The sequence below is a fragment of the Emericellopsis atlantica genome, assembly GCF_019669845.1.
Source record: "Emericellopsis atlantica unplaced genomic scaffold F5Z01scaffold_7, whole genome shotgun sequence".
In the NCBI taxonomy this organism is placed as follows: Eukaryota; Fungi; Ascomycota; class Sordariomycetes; order Hypocreales; family Bionectriaceae; genus Emericellopsis; species Emericellopsis atlantica.
The window spans coordinates 547,207-566,429 of NW_025764709.1; the positions used below are offsets into that span (position 1 = coordinate 547,207).

General features: G+C 51.8%; 8 protein-coding genes across 8 annotated transcripts; 4 read left to right on the plus strand and 4 right to left on the minus strand.

The window, feature by feature from the left end:
* Positions 1-235: 235 nt before the first annotated feature.
* F5Z01DRAFT_649959 (succinate-semialdehyde dehydrogenase) lies at positions 236-2,520 on the minus strand. The gene is made up of 4 exons (XM_046263124.1): positions 2,051-2,520; positions 1,903-1,990; positions 591-1,835; positions 236-531 (listed from the first exon to the last, which is right to left on the minus strand). The coding sequence occupies exons 1-4, from the start codon at positions 2,072-2,074 to the stop codon at positions 389-391; spliced, it is 1,500 nt and encodes a 499-aa protein (XP_046120282.1). The 5' UTR covers positions 2,075-2,520; the 3' UTR covers positions 236-388.
* A 214-nt stretch (positions 2,521-2,734) lies between these two features.
* On the plus strand, positions 2,735-5,341 carry F5Z01DRAFT_720509 (copper amine oxidase). The gene is made up of 3 exons (XM_046266579.1): positions 2,735-3,126; positions 3,186-3,617; positions 3,673-5,341. The coding sequence occupies exons 1-3, from the start codon at positions 3,070-3,072 to the stop codon at positions 5,233-5,235; spliced, it is 2,052 nt and encodes a 683-aa protein (XP_046120283.1). The 5' UTR covers positions 2,735-3,069; the 3' UTR covers positions 5,236-5,341.
* Positions 5,342-5,462: 121 nt separating this feature from the next.
* Positions 5,463-7,495, minus strand: F5Z01DRAFT_742235 (aromatic prenyltransferase; the record flags this gene model as incomplete). The annotated part of the gene is made up of 4 exons (XM_046266871.1): positions 5,463-6,020; positions 6,042-7,020; positions 7,307-7,348; positions 7,481-7,495. 4 exons carry the CDS (start codon positions 7,493-7,495, stop codon positions 5,944-5,946), a joined length of 1,113 nt encoding a protein of 370 aa, XP_046120284.1. The 3' UTR covers positions 5,463-5,943.
* A 364-nt stretch (positions 7,496-7,859) lies between these two features.
* On the plus strand, positions 7,860-8,120 carry F5Z01DRAFT_618794 (ankyrin repeat-containing domain protein; the record flags this gene model as incomplete). Its single annotated transcript, XM_046261054.1, has 1 exon — positions 7,860-8,120. The coding sequence occupies one exon, from the start codon at positions 7,860-7,862 to the stop codon at positions 8,118-8,120; it is 261 nt and encodes an 86-aa protein (XP_046120285.1).
* A 2,914-nt stretch (positions 8,121-11,034) lies between these two features.
* F5Z01DRAFT_698284 (putative MFS sugar transporter) lies at positions 11,035-12,862 on the minus strand (the record flags this gene model as incomplete). Its single annotated transcript, XM_046266349.1, has 6 exons — positions 11,035-11,359; positions 11,408-11,814; positions 11,868-12,154; positions 12,207-12,404; positions 12,456-12,711; positions 12,767-12,862. The coding sequence occupies 6 exons, from the start codon at positions 12,860-12,862 to the stop codon at positions 11,035-11,037; spliced, it is 1,569 nt and encodes a 522-aa protein (XP_046120286.1).
* A 769-nt stretch (positions 12,863-13,631) lies between these two features.
* Positions 13,632-15,407, plus strand: F5Z01DRAFT_618526 (uncharacterized protein; the record flags this gene model as incomplete). The annotated part of the gene is made up of 4 exons (XM_046261039.1): positions 13,632-13,817; positions 13,866-14,244; positions 14,298-14,854; positions 14,907-15,407. 4 exons carry the CDS (start codon positions 13,632-13,634, stop codon positions 15,405-15,407), a joined length of 1,623 nt encoding a protein of 540 aa, XP_046120287.1.
* Positions 15,408-15,769: 362 nt separating this feature from the next.
* Positions 15,770-17,527, minus strand: F5Z01DRAFT_704143 (dihydroxyacetone kinase; the record flags this gene model as incomplete). The annotated part of the gene is made up of 1 exon (XM_046266428.1): positions 15,770-17,527. A coding segment is annotated over one exon (1,758 nt), but the record flags the coding sequence as incomplete, so codon positions are not given.
* A 612-nt stretch (positions 17,528-18,139) lies between these two features.
* F5Z01DRAFT_720516 (uncharacterized protein) lies at positions 18,140-19,107 on the plus strand (the record flags this gene model as incomplete). Its single annotated transcript, XM_046266580.1, has 2 exons — positions 18,140-18,461; positions 18,584-19,107. 2 exons carry the CDS (start codon positions 18,140-18,142, stop codon positions 19,105-19,107), a joined length of 846 nt encoding a protein of 281 aa, XP_046120289.1.
* Positions 19,108-19,223: the final 116 nt, after the last annotated feature.

A 19,223-nucleotide genomic window follows, 5' to 3' on the forward strand; every position in this document is an offset into this window, starting at 1 on the left:
ACTTGGCTTCGGGTGAACGGGACGGCGATTGCTAGGCCTGTTTCTAGTGCCTCTTGTCTGCAACATCAGCATGGATGGAAGGGACACTTACGAGACGGTTCAAGCGAGTCTGTTCACCGTAACAGAAGTATCAGCATCATGATTCATGGATTCGCGTGCTGTTCTCGAATCAATGTCACGCCTTCGGTGTATGGTTTAAGTAACGAAGCCAAACCATGAATCGATTTGTTGGGGGATGGCTGCGTCTATTCTATCGTTTCACTATTGTTGAAGTATACACGTCAAAGCTTGCCCCTGCGATCTCAGAAAGGAGTCGAAGAGGTAACGCTCAATCGACTTCAAACTTTGTGATGCGCACGATCCAAGACCTGGAGTTTGAGTCGCAGCCTCAGAGCTTGGAAGTCGCTCCGACTGTAAGCGTGCCCGTCTTCTGAATAAGATACTCCTCGATGGCGACGTCCTTGCCCGCTTCTTTACCATAGCCCGACTCCTTGATTCCTCCAAAGGGGGATTCAGCTCCGGACGCATTGCCTGCGAGGATTGGTCAACGTTCCGATTACCGTTGGCCATGTGAATGAGGAGGGTCGTACCTGTGTTCATGCCAACCATGCCAGCTTCGAGGCTCTCGAGCATTCTCCACGTGCGGTCGACATCTTTTGTGAAGAAGTACGACGCGAGGCCCATGGAGGTGTCGTTGGCCGCTTTGACGACTTCTTCCTCGGTCTCGAAACTGTACAATCCAAGAAGAGGACCGAAAATCTCCTCCGTCGTGGTCAACATGGAAGAGTCCATGTCACCTACGATGGTTGGCTCAAAGAAGTACCCATCCAACCCAGCGGGCGCTTTACCTCCGCATAGGACCTTGGCACCTTTAGAAACAGCATCTGAGACGTGTCTCTCCAATTTGGCCGCGGCCCTCGATGTCGTCAGGGCGCCCATTGTGGTCAAGGGGTCAGCACCGTGACCAACGCGGATCTGACGAGTAGCTTCCACCATCTTCTGTGCGAACTTCTCATAGACACCGCTTTGTACGTAAACTCTGTTCGCGTGTGTACAAGCCTGCCCAGCTGTGCGCCACTTGAGAATCATGAGCGCGGCTGCGGCCTGGTCTAAATCACCGTCGTCGAAGACGATAAATGGACAGTTGCCACCGAGTTCCATGGTCACCTTCTTCAGACCATGAGAGCAGTGTTGGGCGATAATGCGTCCCACCGCCGTGCTGCCGGTAAATGTGACTTTACGAACAAGAGGATGTTTGCAAAGAGCCTCGCTGAGTGACGGGGTGTTTTCGTTGTCGGTGGTGATGACATTCAGCACACCTGGCGGCAACCCGGCTCGAAGAGCTAGGTCAGCGAGCGCTAGGGTGCTAAGAGGCGTTTCAGGAGAGGGCTTCACAATCATCGAACAGCCCGCTGCCAGAGCCGCAGCAACTTTGCGGATGTTCATGGCCACCGGGAAGTTCCACGGCACGAGAGCGACGCTGACGCCAATGGGCTGCTTGATAACAATCGTCCGTCGATTTGAGACAGATGGGATGCCCACAGAACCTCGAACGCGCTCTGCCTCTCCCGCAAACCACCAAGCGAACCCTAGTGCATAGTCGACCTCACCACGAGCTTCGACGAGTGGCTTGCCCGTCTCGTACGTGACCAGCTTGGCGATGTCTTCCTTTGCGTTGGTAATCAACCTGTGCCACTCGAGGAGCATTTTCGCCCGCTCTCGAGGATTGACATGGCGGTACTTCAGAAAAGCCGCTTGCGAAGTCGTGACGAACCCATCCACATCCCGTGCTGAGTTGTTTGGACAGGAGGCGAAGACCTTGCCGCTGCCGGGATCTGAGTGTTGGAATTGAGTCAGTGGATGTGCCCCTTCACCACCACAAGGCTAGGCAATCATTCTCACCTTCAACATTGAATGTTTCATGTGACGTCGAAGTAACCCATTCTCCATTAAGCAGCGATCGCTCGTGAAGGAGGGACCTATCGTCCAGCTGGAGATTAATTAGCAGTTGTGTCGGTGAAATCCCCGTTACCCTACACCTTGCGCCTACCTGGAACGGGAGCTGCTTGGGCATGATGGAAAGAGCAGTGTTACTATACCGAGCTTTCGATAAAGGACAGATAATTCATGGAGCTTGAGCAACTTTTAAGACTTGCTTCTGTCTAGGAACAACATAGCGTAGTTTTGTTCATAATTGAGGAGGGTTGCCGTCTTATCCAGGTTGAAACCAAGCCGGAACACGATGCTCAGTTGATTACGTCGGCGGGAATCCAAACGCTCGGTCATCAATCCTAGCATTGAATCTAAACCCGGAGTCTAGGTTAAACTTGTCGATGCACGCTCGTTACGTAAAGAGACTCATCAGAAAGCGATAAATCAGTTGTCAGGCGCACCCTACAACTGACATCTCAATCAACGATCTAGGGACTGGAGTGGTGAGCATGTCGATTCAAGAGGCTGGACTCGATGCTGTACGGGCGGAAAATTGTGCTCGCTCGGTTGTGCCGTCCCATTGCCCGCCCTTTACGCTAAACGCGCTGCGCGGCGGTGAGACACTCCACTGAAGCCTCTTGGCTCGGCATGCCTTTAGAGGTGCGATTAGCGGTCGAGCCATGCCTTTGGGGGGAAGAGGGGTTGGCGGGATTGCGAGGCCTATATCCCCCAAAGGTAAGGCTCTGGCGACGTTTCCGCTCGCTATCTTCGGGCGGCTGACGGTTCGCCTTTGGAGGAAATTCGCCGCCGGTTGCGCACCCTATCGATGGAGTCGCGACGATTCTCCATGTCAAGGGCGCTCCATGATCCATTCACTCGCATGAGGCCGGTTTCGGTCTGCGGTCTTGGCCGAGGTGTTACTTGTCGCTCGACGATTGATTCCTCTCCACCATTCATCTCAATGACTGTTAACCTATCTTCATACCCAGTATATATCGATAATCTCAGCTTGTGTACTCTGCTCCTATTGCGCAACACCGGCACTCATCTACTTCCCACTCAACTAGTCAAGCTCGCGACGCAGTTCCCCTCCTTCCATAGATCTTCCAGTCGACCAGGTTGACACAAGCCGTAGCGATGGCTGCTGCACCACACCATCCTTTCGACCCTCTCACGCCCGATGAGATATCGAGAGTACGCTGAGTCCAGCCGAAAAGACCACCGCAAAAGTTGACTGACCACTTTACCTGCAGGCCTCGAAGGTCGTTCGCCCGCACTTTGGCGGGCAAGATCCTAACTTCCGGGTGGTCACACTGCTTGAGCCGGCTAAGAAGCAGATGATCCCTTACCTTGAGAAGGAACAGAAGAAGCAACCACTGGGTCATGTACCAACGCGATACGCTAGAGTCGAGGTCGCCGTTCCGGGTGCCAAGTCTGGGAATGAGCTCTTCGAGCTTGTCGTCGATCTCGACAAGGACAAGGTGGCCCGGAAACAGCACATGAAGGGGAAGCATTCGTACATTGACGCCGACTACATGAAGGCAGTCGAAAATGCCTGTCTCGCAAACGAAGAAGTGCAGGCGGAGATTCGCACCCTTGAACTGCCAGCTAACAGCATGGTGGTCGTCGAGCCATGGGCTTACGCCACCGATGGCATGAATGATATGACCGAACGAGTAACGATGGTACGTCTGCCATGATCGTCTAATGAGTTTTATGCAGACAACTGACCGTATACAGTGCTGGTTCTATCTCCGGTTACTGGAGAGTTCAGATGCAAATTACTACGCCTATCCCTTGGATGTTTGCGCTGAGGTTTCGGAAGCACTTCAAGTCACAAAAGTCTATCGTCTACCCACAAAGCCTCATGAAAGAATAAACCATGAAAAGAAGCCTTTTGATCGTCGGAGGATTCATTCCACTGCGGCAAGCGAATACCATCCCGATCTAAGGCCAGCACCCAGAGCGACAACCAAGCCATACCAAGTCGTCCAGCCTGAAGGCCCTTCTTTCAAGATCCAGGGCAACCATCTTAGTTGGGAGAAATGGACCTTCCGTGTTGGGTTCAATTATCGAGAGGGCCTGACCTTGCATGACGTTCGTTACGATGGACGAAGCCTGTTCTACCGACTCTCCCTAGGCGAGATGTTCGTGCCCTACGGTGATCCGCGCGCTCCGTATCCTCGAAAGGCCGCGTTTGACCTCGGGAATGACGGTGCGGGCATTAACGCCAACAACTTGCAGCTTGGTTGCGACTGCTTGGGAACTATCAAGTACTTTGATGCCTACCACAACACCCCCTCGGGTGAGCCATTGAAGCTGCCCAACGTTGTATGCTGTCATGAGCAAGACGATGGAATCCTATGGAAGCACACTAATTTCCGCACCCAGAACCCTGTCGTTACTCGTTCTCGCATTCTTGTGCTACAGACAATAATCACCGTCAGCAACTACGAGTACATTTTCGCCTGGCACTTCGGTCAGGATGCTTCTATCTCTTACGAGGTCCGCGCCACCGGGATTCTCTCCACAGTCCCATCCGACATTGATGTTAAGGAGAGGATTCCCTACGGAACGGTCGTGGCGCCAGGAGTCCTTGCACCTTACCATCAACATCTCTTCAGTCTACGAATCGACCCAGCGATTGACGGACACGCCAATTCCCTTGTCGTCGAGGAGTCCAAGCCGCTTCCCATGGATGATCCTCTTGTCCACAATCCCTTCGGCGTGGGTTACGTCACAGAAAGCCATATAGTTGAGGAGGAGGGCGGCTTCGACCTTGACTTCACAAAGAACCGAACCTTCAAGTTCGTCAACGAGAACAAGACGAACCCAATCACAGGAACCCCAGTCGGGTTCAAGCTTATGCCCTTCTACAGCCAAAAGCTACTGTCACATCCCGAGTCATTCCATGCCAAACGGTCTGAGTTTGGCGAGCATGCTGTATGGGTAACCCGGCACGAAGACCACGACCACTTCCCAGCTGGAAAGTACACCATGCAGTCTTCTGGTGGCGACGGATTGGCTTCTGCTATTGAGAAACGCAGAAAGACGGGCACAGCGCAATCCATTCGAAACCAGGATCTTGTTATCTGGCACACGTTCGGGTCGACACATAACCCTCGCATTGAGGACTGGCCGGTCATGCCCAATGAGAAGCTGATGGTGGGCTTGAAGCCAGTCAATTTCTTCACAGGAAACCCTGCGTTGGACGTCGCCGTTTCGACGCAAGACAAGAACAAGAGTGTGCTGTACAATGAAGAGGAGTCAAAGAACTCATCCTGCTGTTCATCGAGGCTGTAAAAGTAAATTAAAAGAGAAGAGTCGTCGAATGCAGTTGTGGAACTTATCGACGTCGAGCTTGCGTACTGTTCGTCTTATCAGAAACCCACTGCAGCTCCCCAGTCCCATCTCATTTATTCAAAACTTATTAATTATGTGATGCCAGAGATCAATCCAGTTACAACTCAGCACAAAATTCTCTAATTGCTGAAGGACTTGTGTCCAAGATGAGCATTAGGCAAACACTACAGACTTTGGTCGACGATGGACCGTCGACGCTGCAGCTGCTTTACTTTCACTTGTTGGGGAGACGACCCGCTGAAGGTCATACAATCAGTTAAAATACGGATCTGAGGATGCTCTCTGAATGATCAGATTTTATTGATGGAGAGAAACCAGTCGTGTATTCTCTGCGGCCTTAGGGTCTCCACGAAGAGCAGCCAGCAACCCGCAAACCACAACCATATACGTGAAGCGTTTGCCCTCGCACAAGTCACGACAGGAGCAAGCCATTGAACAACCTGTAGAGATTGTGTATGAGGACAGAGACCATGCGCTAAGTTTATCTTCTGATCTTCGATCGCTGAGGGTTCACATATGCCACAAGTCTAAGCTCCCCTTCGGCCTGTACAGAGACGCCAATGTAGGTATGAATTCCTGTCCCGGTTTCCAGAGCTTTATGGTCACTGACGCTATTAGTTAAGTAGAGCACTCCTTCTTCAGGAGCACTTACAATGTTTGATCGATGCACCTACGGTAGAACTTGGCGCTCATGGCGGCAACGGCGAGATTCCGTCTTTTGGCGACTTCCTCGTTGATATACACACTCAGTGCTTCGCTGATATAGGCATCGTTTTGAGCGTAATGTCGGACTGGTATGTAGACCTTGACAAGAGGCAGTCTCTTGCGGAACCGGAATTCGACGTTATATAGGATACCAGCAGTCCGGTGATCCACGTGAGGCAATGGTATCTCGTCCGCAATCCCGGCAGGATCAAAAAAAGCATCCCAGAGCTTTCTCAACCTCAGAAGCCCCTTATCGAGATTGGGTTCGGCCACTAATCCTCCCAACGACATGTTCTCTCGTACGGAAGCAAAGTCCGTCCGTCTGTTCCGGAAATAGATCTTGAGCCGAGATCTCTCCAAAGGCTCAAAGTCAAGCGCGAGCATATCCATCTCATGGCCAATGCTTGAATCCCGAGCAGCGAAATCCGTGTAGATACCCAGGGAGGGGAAGTCCCTTGGGGAATAGCCCGGCGCGGAAGCAACCGCCTCGAGTGTGACTTGGAGGTTCGTGCGGCCTGTCGCATGGGCGGCTGCACCCGGGAAGAAGTATGCTTTCACAGATGCACCTTTTTCGATGAGGTCGAAAGCCCAAAAGGTGGTAGAATTATGACCTTCGGAGTTGGCTTTGCTAGTGTTCTTCACCAAGCACTCCTGGAAATGGTCGAACCATGTAGTATCTGTTGCTGGAAACTTCTCGACAAGGCATTGTTTGAACCTTTGAGAAGCTCCTGTATTATTTGGATTGTGTACAGTTCCGGCATCTGCCGCAATTGGCTCGAAGGAATATCTGATCGTTGGCTGTTGACATCCTGTATGGAAATCCCAGCTCACTTCCACAGGTGTGTGATCATCCGTCATGAAGCTGCGCCATACTGGCGCACCAGGAGGTAATAATGGACCCAGATGTGGTACTACCAACAATGAAAGATTGCGAAGCAATTGGTCTTGGTGGTCTTGACTGTACCCGGCATTTTGCAACAGATTCATCAGTACGAAGCCTAGCCTACCGTACCAGTTTTTCTGATGTCAATCGAGCAAACAAGGGCTCTTTTCTATCTCATCCCATGCAGCGGACCTCCGGATATAAGGTCGAAAGGGGGCCATAGTAGGTCTCAAAGATGGGCCGAGGTTGATCTTAGAGAGTGTACAATAAGCGACCTGCCAGCTGAGCCTTGGCTCGAGAAGCACTGCGTGTCTTTATACCTTTATCATCATAGATCAAAGTCTTGACCCATGACTCTAGGTTCTGGAATAGGGCACAGGTACTTCTAACGGAATCCATGCTCTTGTTTCGTGACGGCTTGACCGGGTGCGTTGTTCTATCCGTCTGACTGGGGATTGAAGAGCGCTAGTCGCGAATCTCTATAGCAATGGGCAGTAGAGGATGCGAATGTAGGCGAAACTATTGGCCCTTCTGATGTGGGAAGGCTCAGCATAGCCCGAAGAACATCATTCAGAAAAGGCAATAATGGGCGCTCACAGAGTAACACAACATGTTGATTCGACTGCGACTGCAATGCTTTGTCGGCAGATCCATGCGCCTTCATCCATGTTTCATGCGTCAAGAAATGTGGAACGACTTTCAAAACTCGATTAGCTCTAGACAAATAGCCTTGGAGGATCCTGCGAAGTCGTGGTCCCCGAGCGGCACGTTGAGCCCAATGCGGAATTAGCCATGTAACAGTCAAATTGGGGAGGTCAGCCCAGCGCGGCGACGGACTACATTAGTCCAGCCGTTGAGGACGGACTGTCTTTCGCAGCTGCAAGTAAGATCTTGGAAGGTTCTTCGCGAGATCTATTTACCAGCTGAGACTGTCTAGAGCACTGGCATAAACACTATGTATAAAGGCCACGAGGCTATGGCGAGGCTGCTGATTGAGAGCGGCGCCAATTTTGAGGCAAAGAACGATAGGGGCGCCACACCGCTCTTTTTAGCTGCGGGTAGTGGGCACGAGGCCATGGCGAGGCTGCTGATCGAGAAAGGCGCTGATCTCGAGGCAAAGGGCGAAAATGGCGTTACACCGCTACGAAGCGCTGTGAAAAATGGGCATAAGGCTGTGGCTAAGCTCCTTGTTGAAAAAGGTGCTAGAAAAGGATTACGGGACCGCCTCTTTATGTAATAGGAAAATCTGATATTTCTTTGCCCGGATACACCCCTGACGAGCAAGAAATCCTTGGTTGAAAAATTGGTTGAAAAATTGATATGGAGTTGGCCTTGGTTCCTCGGCAGAGATTGGACATGTCACTAACTCAAAGCCCGAAATAGATCGCTACAAGTTAGTCCAATTCCAGCCGAACGATAAAAAATGCTCGCCTGAAGACTAACAAGACGTAGGCCAAAAACTTGGCGATGTTGCGTGCGAGAGGCCTTTTTTCTAGGGCGGACTGGATTATTGATATTAGGTGGAACAAAGTACCGATACGGCCAAGGAGTTGACTGCGGTGGTGAGGAAAGTAATAGTCAAAATTCGGCGAACTAGGATAGATGTCCTGGGCACCTTAACTAACACTTCCTGATAGTCTTATTCTACTATTCGTCCGTGAGAAGCTATATATTAATCTTAACTAAGCACAACAAAAAGCTAAGGCAAAGTTCTCGCAAGAGTATCGCATTCGGAGACGAGGCAGAAGGGAGAGCGGCCTATGGTCCCTCCCCCTTCCTCCTCCCCTTCCTTTTCTTCGGACGAAGGATTCGATGCTGGCCCTTGCAGCTACAATCTAATGCACCATGCTAACCAACAGCCTAGGCCAGAGGTCGTCATAGCTTCTTCTCAGAGCATTGCATTGGTCGGCTGTCGAGGGTTCGAGGTCCTAACGAGGCCAGTGGACTCGCTCGTCACGTCCACCATCAATCCGCCATTTCCCCATCGTGAGAGCGATTGTCGAAACACTCCGTGGTTAGCTGAAGACGCGGCCTCGACATGGCAAGGCATCCTCGTCCCTATTGTCTGCCGCGGTTGCGCCGTCATCGTTAGCCTTGTCGATGTCGGCCGTGGCACCTTCGTTCTCCACGCTCTCGTCGGGCGTCGCTTCAACAGTAGGGGTGCTATTATCCTCATTGTCAGCCGCACTCCCGCACCCGGGCGCGGGATCGTAGTTGGCGCCCTCGTCCTCGATGTTAATAGCCACATCATCAAAGCGCCCCCAGCCTTGGTTATAACACCCTTGTCAGAGGTGACCTCATTAGGAGCGGCGCCTTCGTTCTCATTAATGACCTCGACGCCAGTAACACCTCGTCGTCCATGGCACAGTCTATGCCAGCACCATCGTAGAGAGTGTGGTTCTCGAAGTTTTCGTGCCAGTTGGCGGATCGATACCGGCGGAATAAGATCTAAATGAACTAGGTTAGTTCAAATATTAGTCTTGCCGTGTCCACCGCATCTCAAAGACGAGGACCGTGTTCTTATGTCAAAGCCGTGTACTCGTTCTAGAGAGCCAGTAGAATGACCAAAGTTAATGACCGGGTTAAACCATGCCGCGCTACTTGGTTCGCCGCCGTACCTTTCACCTCATATTCATGCCTGGATATTTTTGCGAGGTGTTTACAATAGTAATGTTTAGCTAGACAAAAGCGTAGTCATGCGAGAGAACCGTACGCAACTTAGGTTGTGCGATCTAGGTCTTCTCTGGGATTCACCACGCATAGCGTATATAGATAGCAATTAAATAACTGTCTCTCGAAACCGTTCGAAATATTTAAGCGTGCGCTGAGAGCTTTCTAAGACCTTCCTATTCATATCGATCTCTCTTTTTTTTTAAGAAGCCTTATGTAGCCGTAGCGTTATAGAAAGCGGGCAATATGATCAAATTTAGTGCGTGGTGCTCGTGGCTGCGCAGTACGTGGCCACGCCTTACTTTATGTCTTGACTGGTCCTTTCTAACAGACGGATATAAGCCTCGCCATAAATATCAATACCTTGAGTCTTTTATCGCCTCTCCACTAAGAATCTCTTCCTACACGCCCGGCTACTCCACCACACAGAAAAGGCCCCATTCCAGCATCTCGGCCAATCAATCACCTTTGTTCATCTGACCCCTGCATTCTACCACGTCAGGAACGGGCTCCGTTTCTAAGTTTCATGAGCTAGCCGCTAACAGTTTCCAGTCCCACAAGCCTCTGAAGCTTGCCGCAATGTGCGGTCACGTGCCACATATGCCAACCTAGCCGCGACGCGCGACGCGCGACGGGCCAAGGGCCCTGACTTCCAAATTGTTCTGTCACGCGTTATTGCCTTACAACTCTAAATTCAGCATCTAGAGTTTAAGACTAAGAATACTACGAGTCCGTAGGGGTGGAGGGTGGGGTTAGTAAAAAATATCATCCAAACGGTTCGAATGACCGTTTTAAACTAAATTAATTCTCAGAATAGGCGCTAATAATAGGCGTGGGGTGTGTGGGGAGAGCTAAATATACTAGGGCGATAGCATCCAATCTTAAGAGGTCGCAGGATCCGAGCTCGGCAGTATTAACCTCCAATAATGGAAGGCATTGCACGGAAGGGAAGAACTAGACGGGATCACGTATTTTCCACTGGGTATGGTCGTATATGACAGTAATGACTATTATTGATTACTATACCCTGCTGCATGGCTCACGACAAGAAGACAAGAGGCATGGTGTGCCTAAAACACACAACTGCCGGTATTTGATTGAAAAATGTAAAGGATACCACCCACCGAGCGCAACGTTCGCGTTGTGTTGGATCGTTGTGATAGTCTGTTTGGTTATTTTGTTGGCAGTCTTAAGCACGTCCCGGATATCGCAAATGGCTTTACTGGTATTCTGGGCGGCTGTCTTTGTTTCTTGCTGCGCGCTGCGGATTGCTCCGCTCCCGCCCGACGGAGGCCCTATAAGTGTAGGCAATCTATGGGAGGTGAGCCTGAGTGAGCCTTGAGAAGACTCGCAATCGATGCATGCACTCGACTCGACCACAGTAGGAGGCGCAAGGAAGGGAATCAATTCCTTCATGGTAATTTTGAATTACAAGCTCGCGATTCGAGAAAGCCCCCGTCTAGCTAATGAGAACACAGGAGCTAAATGAATTCTTTCTCAAACGTGCTGCTAGGATGCTTCTCATCCCCTTTGTCATATTGCTGAGCTGCAATAGCATTATCGGCCTCAAAGTACTTCTCTGGTCGCTGCAACTGAGTGGCTGTCTTGTTGCGGAAGACGAAGATACTTGGGTGATCGGCAAAGAATCGGTCGATGTCTTCCAAGGATCGATTGGCGGTCTCGGGATAAAACAGAAAGGTGATAGGAACGAATGCGGCGCAGATGACTGCCCAGATGATCCAGAAACGATAGCCAAGATTGGCGATACCGGGAGGGGTTATCTGTGCCACCATATAGTTCATGATCCTTCGCTGCGTTAGTCTAGCTTCGTTGTGTGTGTTGATGTAAACGTACCAGTTAGATGCCATGGCCAGGGAAGCTCCCTTTGCTCTGAACGCGAGCGCGTTGACTTCGGTGGGATAAAGCCAGGGTACGGCCAGGACACCCATGCCAAAGGCTGCGAAAAAGGCAAAGAAACCAAAGATTGCCGCACAGCCCCACTGGAATCTATTTCCCTTTTCCATCTCGATCTGCGAGGCCGCAACGGAGATAATCGTCCAGCAAGCCGCGCATGCTGCAGCCGAAGTCATCATGACGCGGCGGCGCCCGTAGCGCTCAATGACAAAGTAGGCCAGGAATGAGAAGATAAGGTAGTCGATCGAGCCCGCGGCTGCCAGGATGCGTGCCATAAACTCGCTGAAGCCCAAGGCATTGATGAATACATAGGTCATGTAGTAGCTGGTGACGTTGATACCGGAAATCTGACTCGTTAGCAAGGTCATCCTTGGCCAAAGGGCTGGCCGCATGAACATACCTGGTTCATACATTGCATCCATGCTCCTAGAATCATGCGTCGTACCACGCCCGAGGGGCCCCTGCCAGTAATCAATTGCCACCATGTGTATTCATCACCACGCTCCTTGTCCATGACGTCTTTGATGATGGCGTACTGGGTTCGTACAGAAGGGCTGTCAACTGTTGCTCCATTGCCCTCGAGAGCAGCTAGAATCTCCAGGGCCTCTTCGTGACGTTCCTTTCGGATAAGGAGACGTGGCGAGTCGGGAAGGAATGGGCACATGAAACAAACGAGGGCAGAGAAAACTTGCCGATAGTTAGCGAGATTTGTGGCGGCTTCCGTTGGTTTCTCACTTACAGATCTGGAATGCCAGAGGGAATCTCCAGCTGACACTACCCGGGGCAAAGGAAAAGCCGAGGGTCAGCCAGTTGGATATGGAGAAGCCCAAAATGCAGTTTGCCATTTGGATGATGATCAGCTTTCCGCGGCTGCTTACTTTGGCGGTTTCTGACTGCCAGACACCGGCCGTTGAAGTGTTGATGCCGGTGCCGATTCCTGAACACCGTTAGCGCGGCGCAATGCAGTCAACATTGGTGAGCTGCTTACCTGCGACGACTCTTCCAACATACATTTGTGCCGGCCCGTAGACGGTAGCCTGAATGATGGCACCGAGCGCAATGACGAGGCTTCCGACGATCAGAGACTTGGGTCTTCCAAGTTTGTCACCGGTATATAGTGTTGAGAGGGCGCCGCCAAAGCAGCCAAGATTGTAGACTGAAGTCATGGTGCCTTGATCCGCAACAGATGGATTTCCTACTGTCCTGATGAAGTCCTCGGACACGAGAATATTTCCAAAGACGCCCTGAAGATACATGTCAGGATCTCGCCAAAACCAAAAAGAAGCAGCTGTGACGTACCTGATCATAACCGTAGAAAATCAAGACAGTGGAAGCAGCGAGGCTGATCCAGAGCGTGAGCTTGTCGCCAGAGCCGCCGAGGTACTTTCTCGCCATGATTTTGTTCACTGTATTGGTGACGTGGAATTGGGCGATCTTTGATGGAGTGGCCTAGCTGAGAAAGCTAATAATGTGATGCCTCGAACTTGGGTGTCTGTCGGACTTTTTGTGGTTGAGCGGATGAAGAGTAGATCAAGATGGCGAGCACCTGGCGTATTTATTAAGAACGATCTCGGGATGATGGAATGAACGTGTGTTTGCATTGGTTGCCCGAATCGCCCTTCCCCGCGGATGCTCCCCACAGATGGCGCCCCGGACAGGCTTCGAAAAGCCGGGGTAAAGTGGCCCACAAAGACTATTTGGCTCCTGATCGGCGGGGTCTAACCATTTCTAGAAAACTACGCGGCCCCGCCCCCTTGGGTACAGCCAGGTTATAGAACGAGCTCGTCAAGTCGCGCCTATTTATCCCATTCCGGAAAGAGTCACGTTCTTAGCTCTACTAGCTGGGAATTCTCCAAGTTCCATTAGCCTGGAAGCCGCATTATTCTCCGCGGCATTGCTTATCTTTCCGAAATTGGAAAACAATGCGCCTGGTGATCGTGCTTGTTTTGTAGTGAGACTGGAAGCCATCTCACGGTTTCCATTATGTCTGAACTCATGGGACATGCGCGGGGCTGAGATCGGCCGAACTCGATAGTTGAAAAACCTCCTCGAAGTACGTCTCAAGAACTAGCATCGTATATCTGTCTTTGGTACAACTGATGCAGCAGCAAACATCACTTCTCAAGTTCGTTGACTACTCGGATCACAAAACCTTCCAATCATCATGAGATCTCCAATCCCAGCAAACGTCGACACAGACGTCGCGATCATCGGGGGAGGCATGTCGGGAATCGGCCTTGCGGTACAGCTCCAGAGGAAGTATCCTGGTGTTACGTTCAAGATCTTCGAAAAGCTCAACGACATTGGTGGCACATGGGCCATTAACACCTACCCTGGATGTGGAGTTGATGTGAGTAGAATGAACTCCTTGCTCTCGTAGGGTTGCTGACCTTGACAGGTACCATCGCATTTCTACTCATACTCATTTGCGCTGAACCCGGACTGGTCCCAGAAGTTTGTCATGCAGCCCGAGCTTCTGCAGTACTTTCACGACGTAGCACGCAAGTGGAATTTGGCACCGCGCACACATCTGCAGCACACTGTTGAAAAGGCAGCATGGGACTCCCAAACCTCGACTTGGGTTATCGATGTTTATGATCAGACCCAGAAGAGTCGATTTCAGGTGCGCTCTCGAGCCCTTGTTTCTGCTGTTGGTGCCTTGAGCCTACCCAAGGAATGTGACATCCCAGGCCACGAGGAGTTTACCGGCAAGATTTTTCACTCGGCGCGCTGGGACCACTCATTCGACCATGCTGGAAAGGAAGTCCTCGTATTGGGTAAGTCATCAGAGCATTGACCCCAGCGCGCGCTGTTTCTGACAAATGGCTAGGAAATGGATGCAGTGCGACACAATTCGTACCAGTGGTCAGTGAAAAGGCAAAGAAAGTCGTGCAGGTGGCTCGACAGCCACACTGGCTTCTGGAAAGGCCTAATCCAAAGTACTCCTCAGCGTTCAAGGCTGTCATGCGCTATGTTCCGGGGGCCATGAAGATGCTGCGGGCCAAGATCTACGCAGACCTTGAGGCAGAGTGGCTCATGTTTGATAACAAAACTGGCATCGCCGCTCGAGAAAGGCTGTCGAAGGATTCGAAGGCATACATCAGAAAAGCTGCACCGCCACAATACGTTGACGCTCTGATTCCCAAGTTCGAGGTTGGCTGCAAGCGAAGAGTCTTTGACACGGGCTTCCTCGCATGTTTGCACCAGGACAATGTGGAATTAGTCCACGACGATGCGGTCGAGAGATTGACCAAGGATTCGGCCATCTTCAGGTCGGGCCGAGAAATCCACATTGACGCCGTTGTCCTGGCCACTGGCTTCCAAACGACGACCTTGTTGAGCAACCTGAACATTATAGGACGCGATGGCATCTCCATCCATGACCATGTATGTCACATTATTCCGAGTCAAGACCTTGACTTATCTGACGAATCCACAGTGGCAAGTTCAGAACGAGGGTCTCCCACAAGCTTACTATGGCACCTGTGTCGCGGGTTTCCCCAATTTCTTCATCATGATGGGACCCAACACAGTCAATGGCCATCTCTCGGTCATTTTCTCAAGCGAATGCCAGATCAACTTTGCCTTGAACATGCTACATCCGATCCTCAAGAACTCCCAGCGTGGAGGCGCTCGACAAGTCTCGGCTGTTGAGGTTACTCAATCCGCAGAAAATGAGGAGAATCGCTGGATTCAGGACAGAGCCAGGAATCTGGTCTGGTCATCGGGGTGTACAAACTGGTACGTCGAGCCCAAGTCTGGAAAGAATCTCATGGTGTACCCGGAGTGGCAATGGCACTTTTGGCTTCGCAGCTTTGTGGTGGACTACTCCAAGTTTGTCTATACCAGTGTCGATGGAAAGGCTGTCCGGCTGCGCAACTTCTGGACGACTTGTGTGACTGGGCTTTTGGTTTTCCTCGCGGCAGTTCATCTTCTCTAGACTTGTTTTGACCGAATACATGGTGTCAAAATGGTCTTGGCCCAGATTTAAAAAAGTCAACGTAGCAAAGCTTTTGAAAAGAAATAGAGCATATCCTGTGAGCCTGGTAATTTCTCTCTGTGATACATTCCGCTTCGATACCACATCTTCATTGAGAATCAAGACGTGGCTGGTTTGACGTGACGTTGAGATACGGTACAAACACCACTTTCTGGTGTACAAGTAATTTTGACTCATAGCTACTTAATATCAGGGTAACAAAGGATATTTCGGAACAAAGTAGGCTAGAAGAGATCACTAGAAAGCACGTCTTCTCAGCCAGACATTTCAATTCGTTGTCTCATGTGCTATGGCGACGAGATGGCCTCTGCCAAGCCTTGCAAAAGCGTGGCTACTGCCCACGCCCCGGGATCAGGCACCTTTCCAAGCCAAACATTTTCCGTACCAACGTATACCGACCTCCCAAAGCTAGGCCTCAAATGCTTGCTCTGATCTGCACCGGCAAAAGCTGCCGCTGATGCTTGTCTGACATCTAGTGTGGTAGCCAAGGTCTCGACAAAGGGCACCAGCGCATCCATCAGTGTTCGGTCACCAGGTCGCGCCGGCGTGTATCTCTTCAGAGTCTGCAATGCAGCGGACACAGCTGAAGACCACACAGCTGCGTCAGCCTCTTTTTTGCGGCCATCGTCTTGTTGGCGAAGGCCCTGAACAAGACCATTGAAAAAGATGGTGAACAGAGCACCCGAAGTACCATCCATTGCAACTTCGATGATTGTCTTTATATCACTGACCAATGCCAATGCGTCCAGTGGTTGAGAGGAAAAGACCAGGCCATCGAGAACCGCTTCAGCTCCACGCTTCATGCCAATGCCGCAGTCGCCGTCGCCAACAATGGTGTCGTACCGAGTGACTTGTGGCTCCGCGGCAATTAGTCTTTGGAGGGCTTGTCCTATGACGCGCGGAGTGACGCTCGGATCTAGGCGCAGTTGACTCGAAAGTTTCGAGGTAGTCGATGCCCGCTCCCGAGCGACAGTTGTCGTGTGATGTGGCGATCGCACCGAAGGTGGTAGCGGAGAACCCCATCCCAAAGCCTCAGCGGGAAAGTCTAGCAGATCGAGCATGGACTTGCCCTCGCCAAGTCCAGTGTTGCCAAGCTTCAGCACTGTGATGCTGAATCCAGGCCCGTTGAGGGAGGTAAGAAAAGGCGCTGCGAAGACTCTGACTGGGTGAAGTCCGTAATGGCTAGCAAGCTGCCCAACAACTTCGGTCGTGATGGCGCCGAATTCCAGTGCGGACACACCACCGAGGTTGTTGATGAGCAAGACGACTTCATCGCTGGCCTGGAAAGAGCAATAGCTTCTATCGGCATCATTGGGATCCAAAAGCTGTTGAAGCATTGACTTGACCAGCTCAGGCAGGGTTTTGGTGGCACGGACCGAACCAGGTTCATTGTGGATGCCCATTCCGATCTCGACCTCGTCCACCGCAGGTGCATCGGAAGAGGATGGCAAGCGGCCGGGGACGTGCACGTGGTCGAGAGATGCGCCGACGGTGACAGTATTGCGTGCGACATGTTGTGCGAGCTGATGAACTTGGGCCAGAGAGCCGCCCAACTCGGCCAGCGCACCGCAGAGCTTGATCACGAGCACCGTCCCGGCAAGCCCACGACGGCCGACCTTGCCGCTTTTGGCTCGGCCGACACCGACGTCGTCCCCAACGGCGAAGAGCTCAGTCTGAACATTCGTGGCTCGTGCGTCTTCCACCGCCATGCCAAAGTTGAGGACGTCACCGGTGTAGTTCATGATGACCACAAAGACGCCCTTATTGGTAGGGACACATTTGAATCCTTGCCGGACCTGCTCAGCGGAGGGAGATGCGAAAATGGTACCAGCCACAGCGGCAGTCAGCAGGCCTTTGCCTACGTAGCCGGCAAACCCAGGTTCATGGCCGCTGCCGCCACCGGAGATGATCGATACCTTGCCGTGATGCGCGTCGCTGACCTTGCGATGGACGATCTTGTGTTCTGGTTGGAATGAGACGGAAGGATTGATCAAGGTGTTTGATTGAAGGGAAGCCAGGACCAATTTGGTCGGGTCATTGTCAAAGTGTCTGGAACTCATTGTCGATTCTTGGAAGCAAAGGGTGCTTTGGTACGATGCCGGTGATAGCAAACAGTGAGGCAGCGAGCGGCGTCTCGAAAAGATGTTAAATACTACTGCACTCAACTACCATCAACCACCCTTACTACACTACGTCTCATCAAGGTTGGCTGGATGAACGGCGTGCGTGCTGCGTAGGGCCCAGGGCGATGTACACCTGATGCATCCAAGGTTTCTCGCGGCCTAGCAGATTGAACAGCGCCGCTTGCCCGAAGCTTGCGCGCATCAATACATTGCATTGCGTAAATGAAGCTATACTTGAGCGTCAATTCGTGCCTCGAGGCGGTTTCGCTGCGCTCTATTTTGCCGGATTTGGAAACATTGCGCGAGCCGGCTCCCGCAGTCCCGACTCCCACCTACCTCACAATCCGGAGACATTTCTCCAGAGGGGGTCGTGTGGCTCCTCCCGCGACTCTATAGATGTTTTCGTGATCAATGATCTTCTTCGGCTCCGCCCCGGAATTAAAAGGGACGTAACGACACAAGTCACCCATCCCACGGGTTATTTACATCTCGTTATACCCACGTTCATCCACCCCACATCAGCCTTCAATCTCAGACCAACATCAAACCATGGCGCTGTCTGTCGCAGGCAAAACAGCTGTCGTCACTGGAGCTGGGTCCGGCATCTGTTATTCCTTCGCCAAATTGCTCCTTCAGCAGAAGTGTAATGTCGTCCTGTCCGATCTTGCGCTGAGACCGGAGGCGGAGAGCCTTGTCAAAGATTTCTCCTCGGAATCAACCAGAGCTGTCTTTCAGCAGACTGATGTCACAAAGTGGGATCAGCTTGATCGTGCTTTTGAAGTGGCGAAGCGAGAGTTTGGCGGGTTTGATATTGTCTGTCCTGGAGCTGGCGTTTACGAACCGGTGAGCAGTCCTATTCTCAACCACCATTGTATTTTTACTCGTGCATTCAGCTGATATCGTTACCGTTCTAGCGGTTTTCTAGTTTTTGGCAACCCCCTGGATCACCACTGTCCAAGGACTCTCCGGACGGCAGTCGCTATGCCAGTCTAGATATCAACCTGGTACACCCCATCTACGCCACACAACAAGCCATCGCCCACTTCCTCCAGGCCTCCAAGCCAGGCGCAGTCGTCCATGTCTCTTCCATCGCTGCTCAGAGACCGATAATCACCGCACCATTGTACGTGGCGGCCAAGAGCGGCATCTCCAACTTGATCCGCTCTCTGGCCAATCTGGAGAACCCCGACCGACCCGGGCTGCCCAGCATTCGAGTCAGCGGAGTCGCACCTGGTGTCATCCGAACACCTCTGTGGACTGAGCATCCCGACAAGCTGCGCTGGATCGACCAGGCCAAAGATGAGTGGGTGGAGCCAGAGGAGGTAGCGCAGGCGATGCTGGATCTGATTCAGGAGGAGGACTATGCAGGCGGCACAGTCTTGGAAGTTGGTAAAGATCATGTGCGGCGGGTGCAAGTGCTCAACGACCCAGGCCCTCAGGGCCCAGGACACAGTGTAAGCGACGCAGGGAAAGGGGAAAAGGAGGTCTGGGACAGTCTTGCATCTCGCACAACTTAAGTTAAGGAAGACAATTTCTCTTGCGCTAGTCCTGATAGTACTAGTGCCGCGCCCCATCTTTATGATGTGGGGCGCGGCACGAGTAGCGTCTTATTCTTTCGCCCCGCAAAATGCAA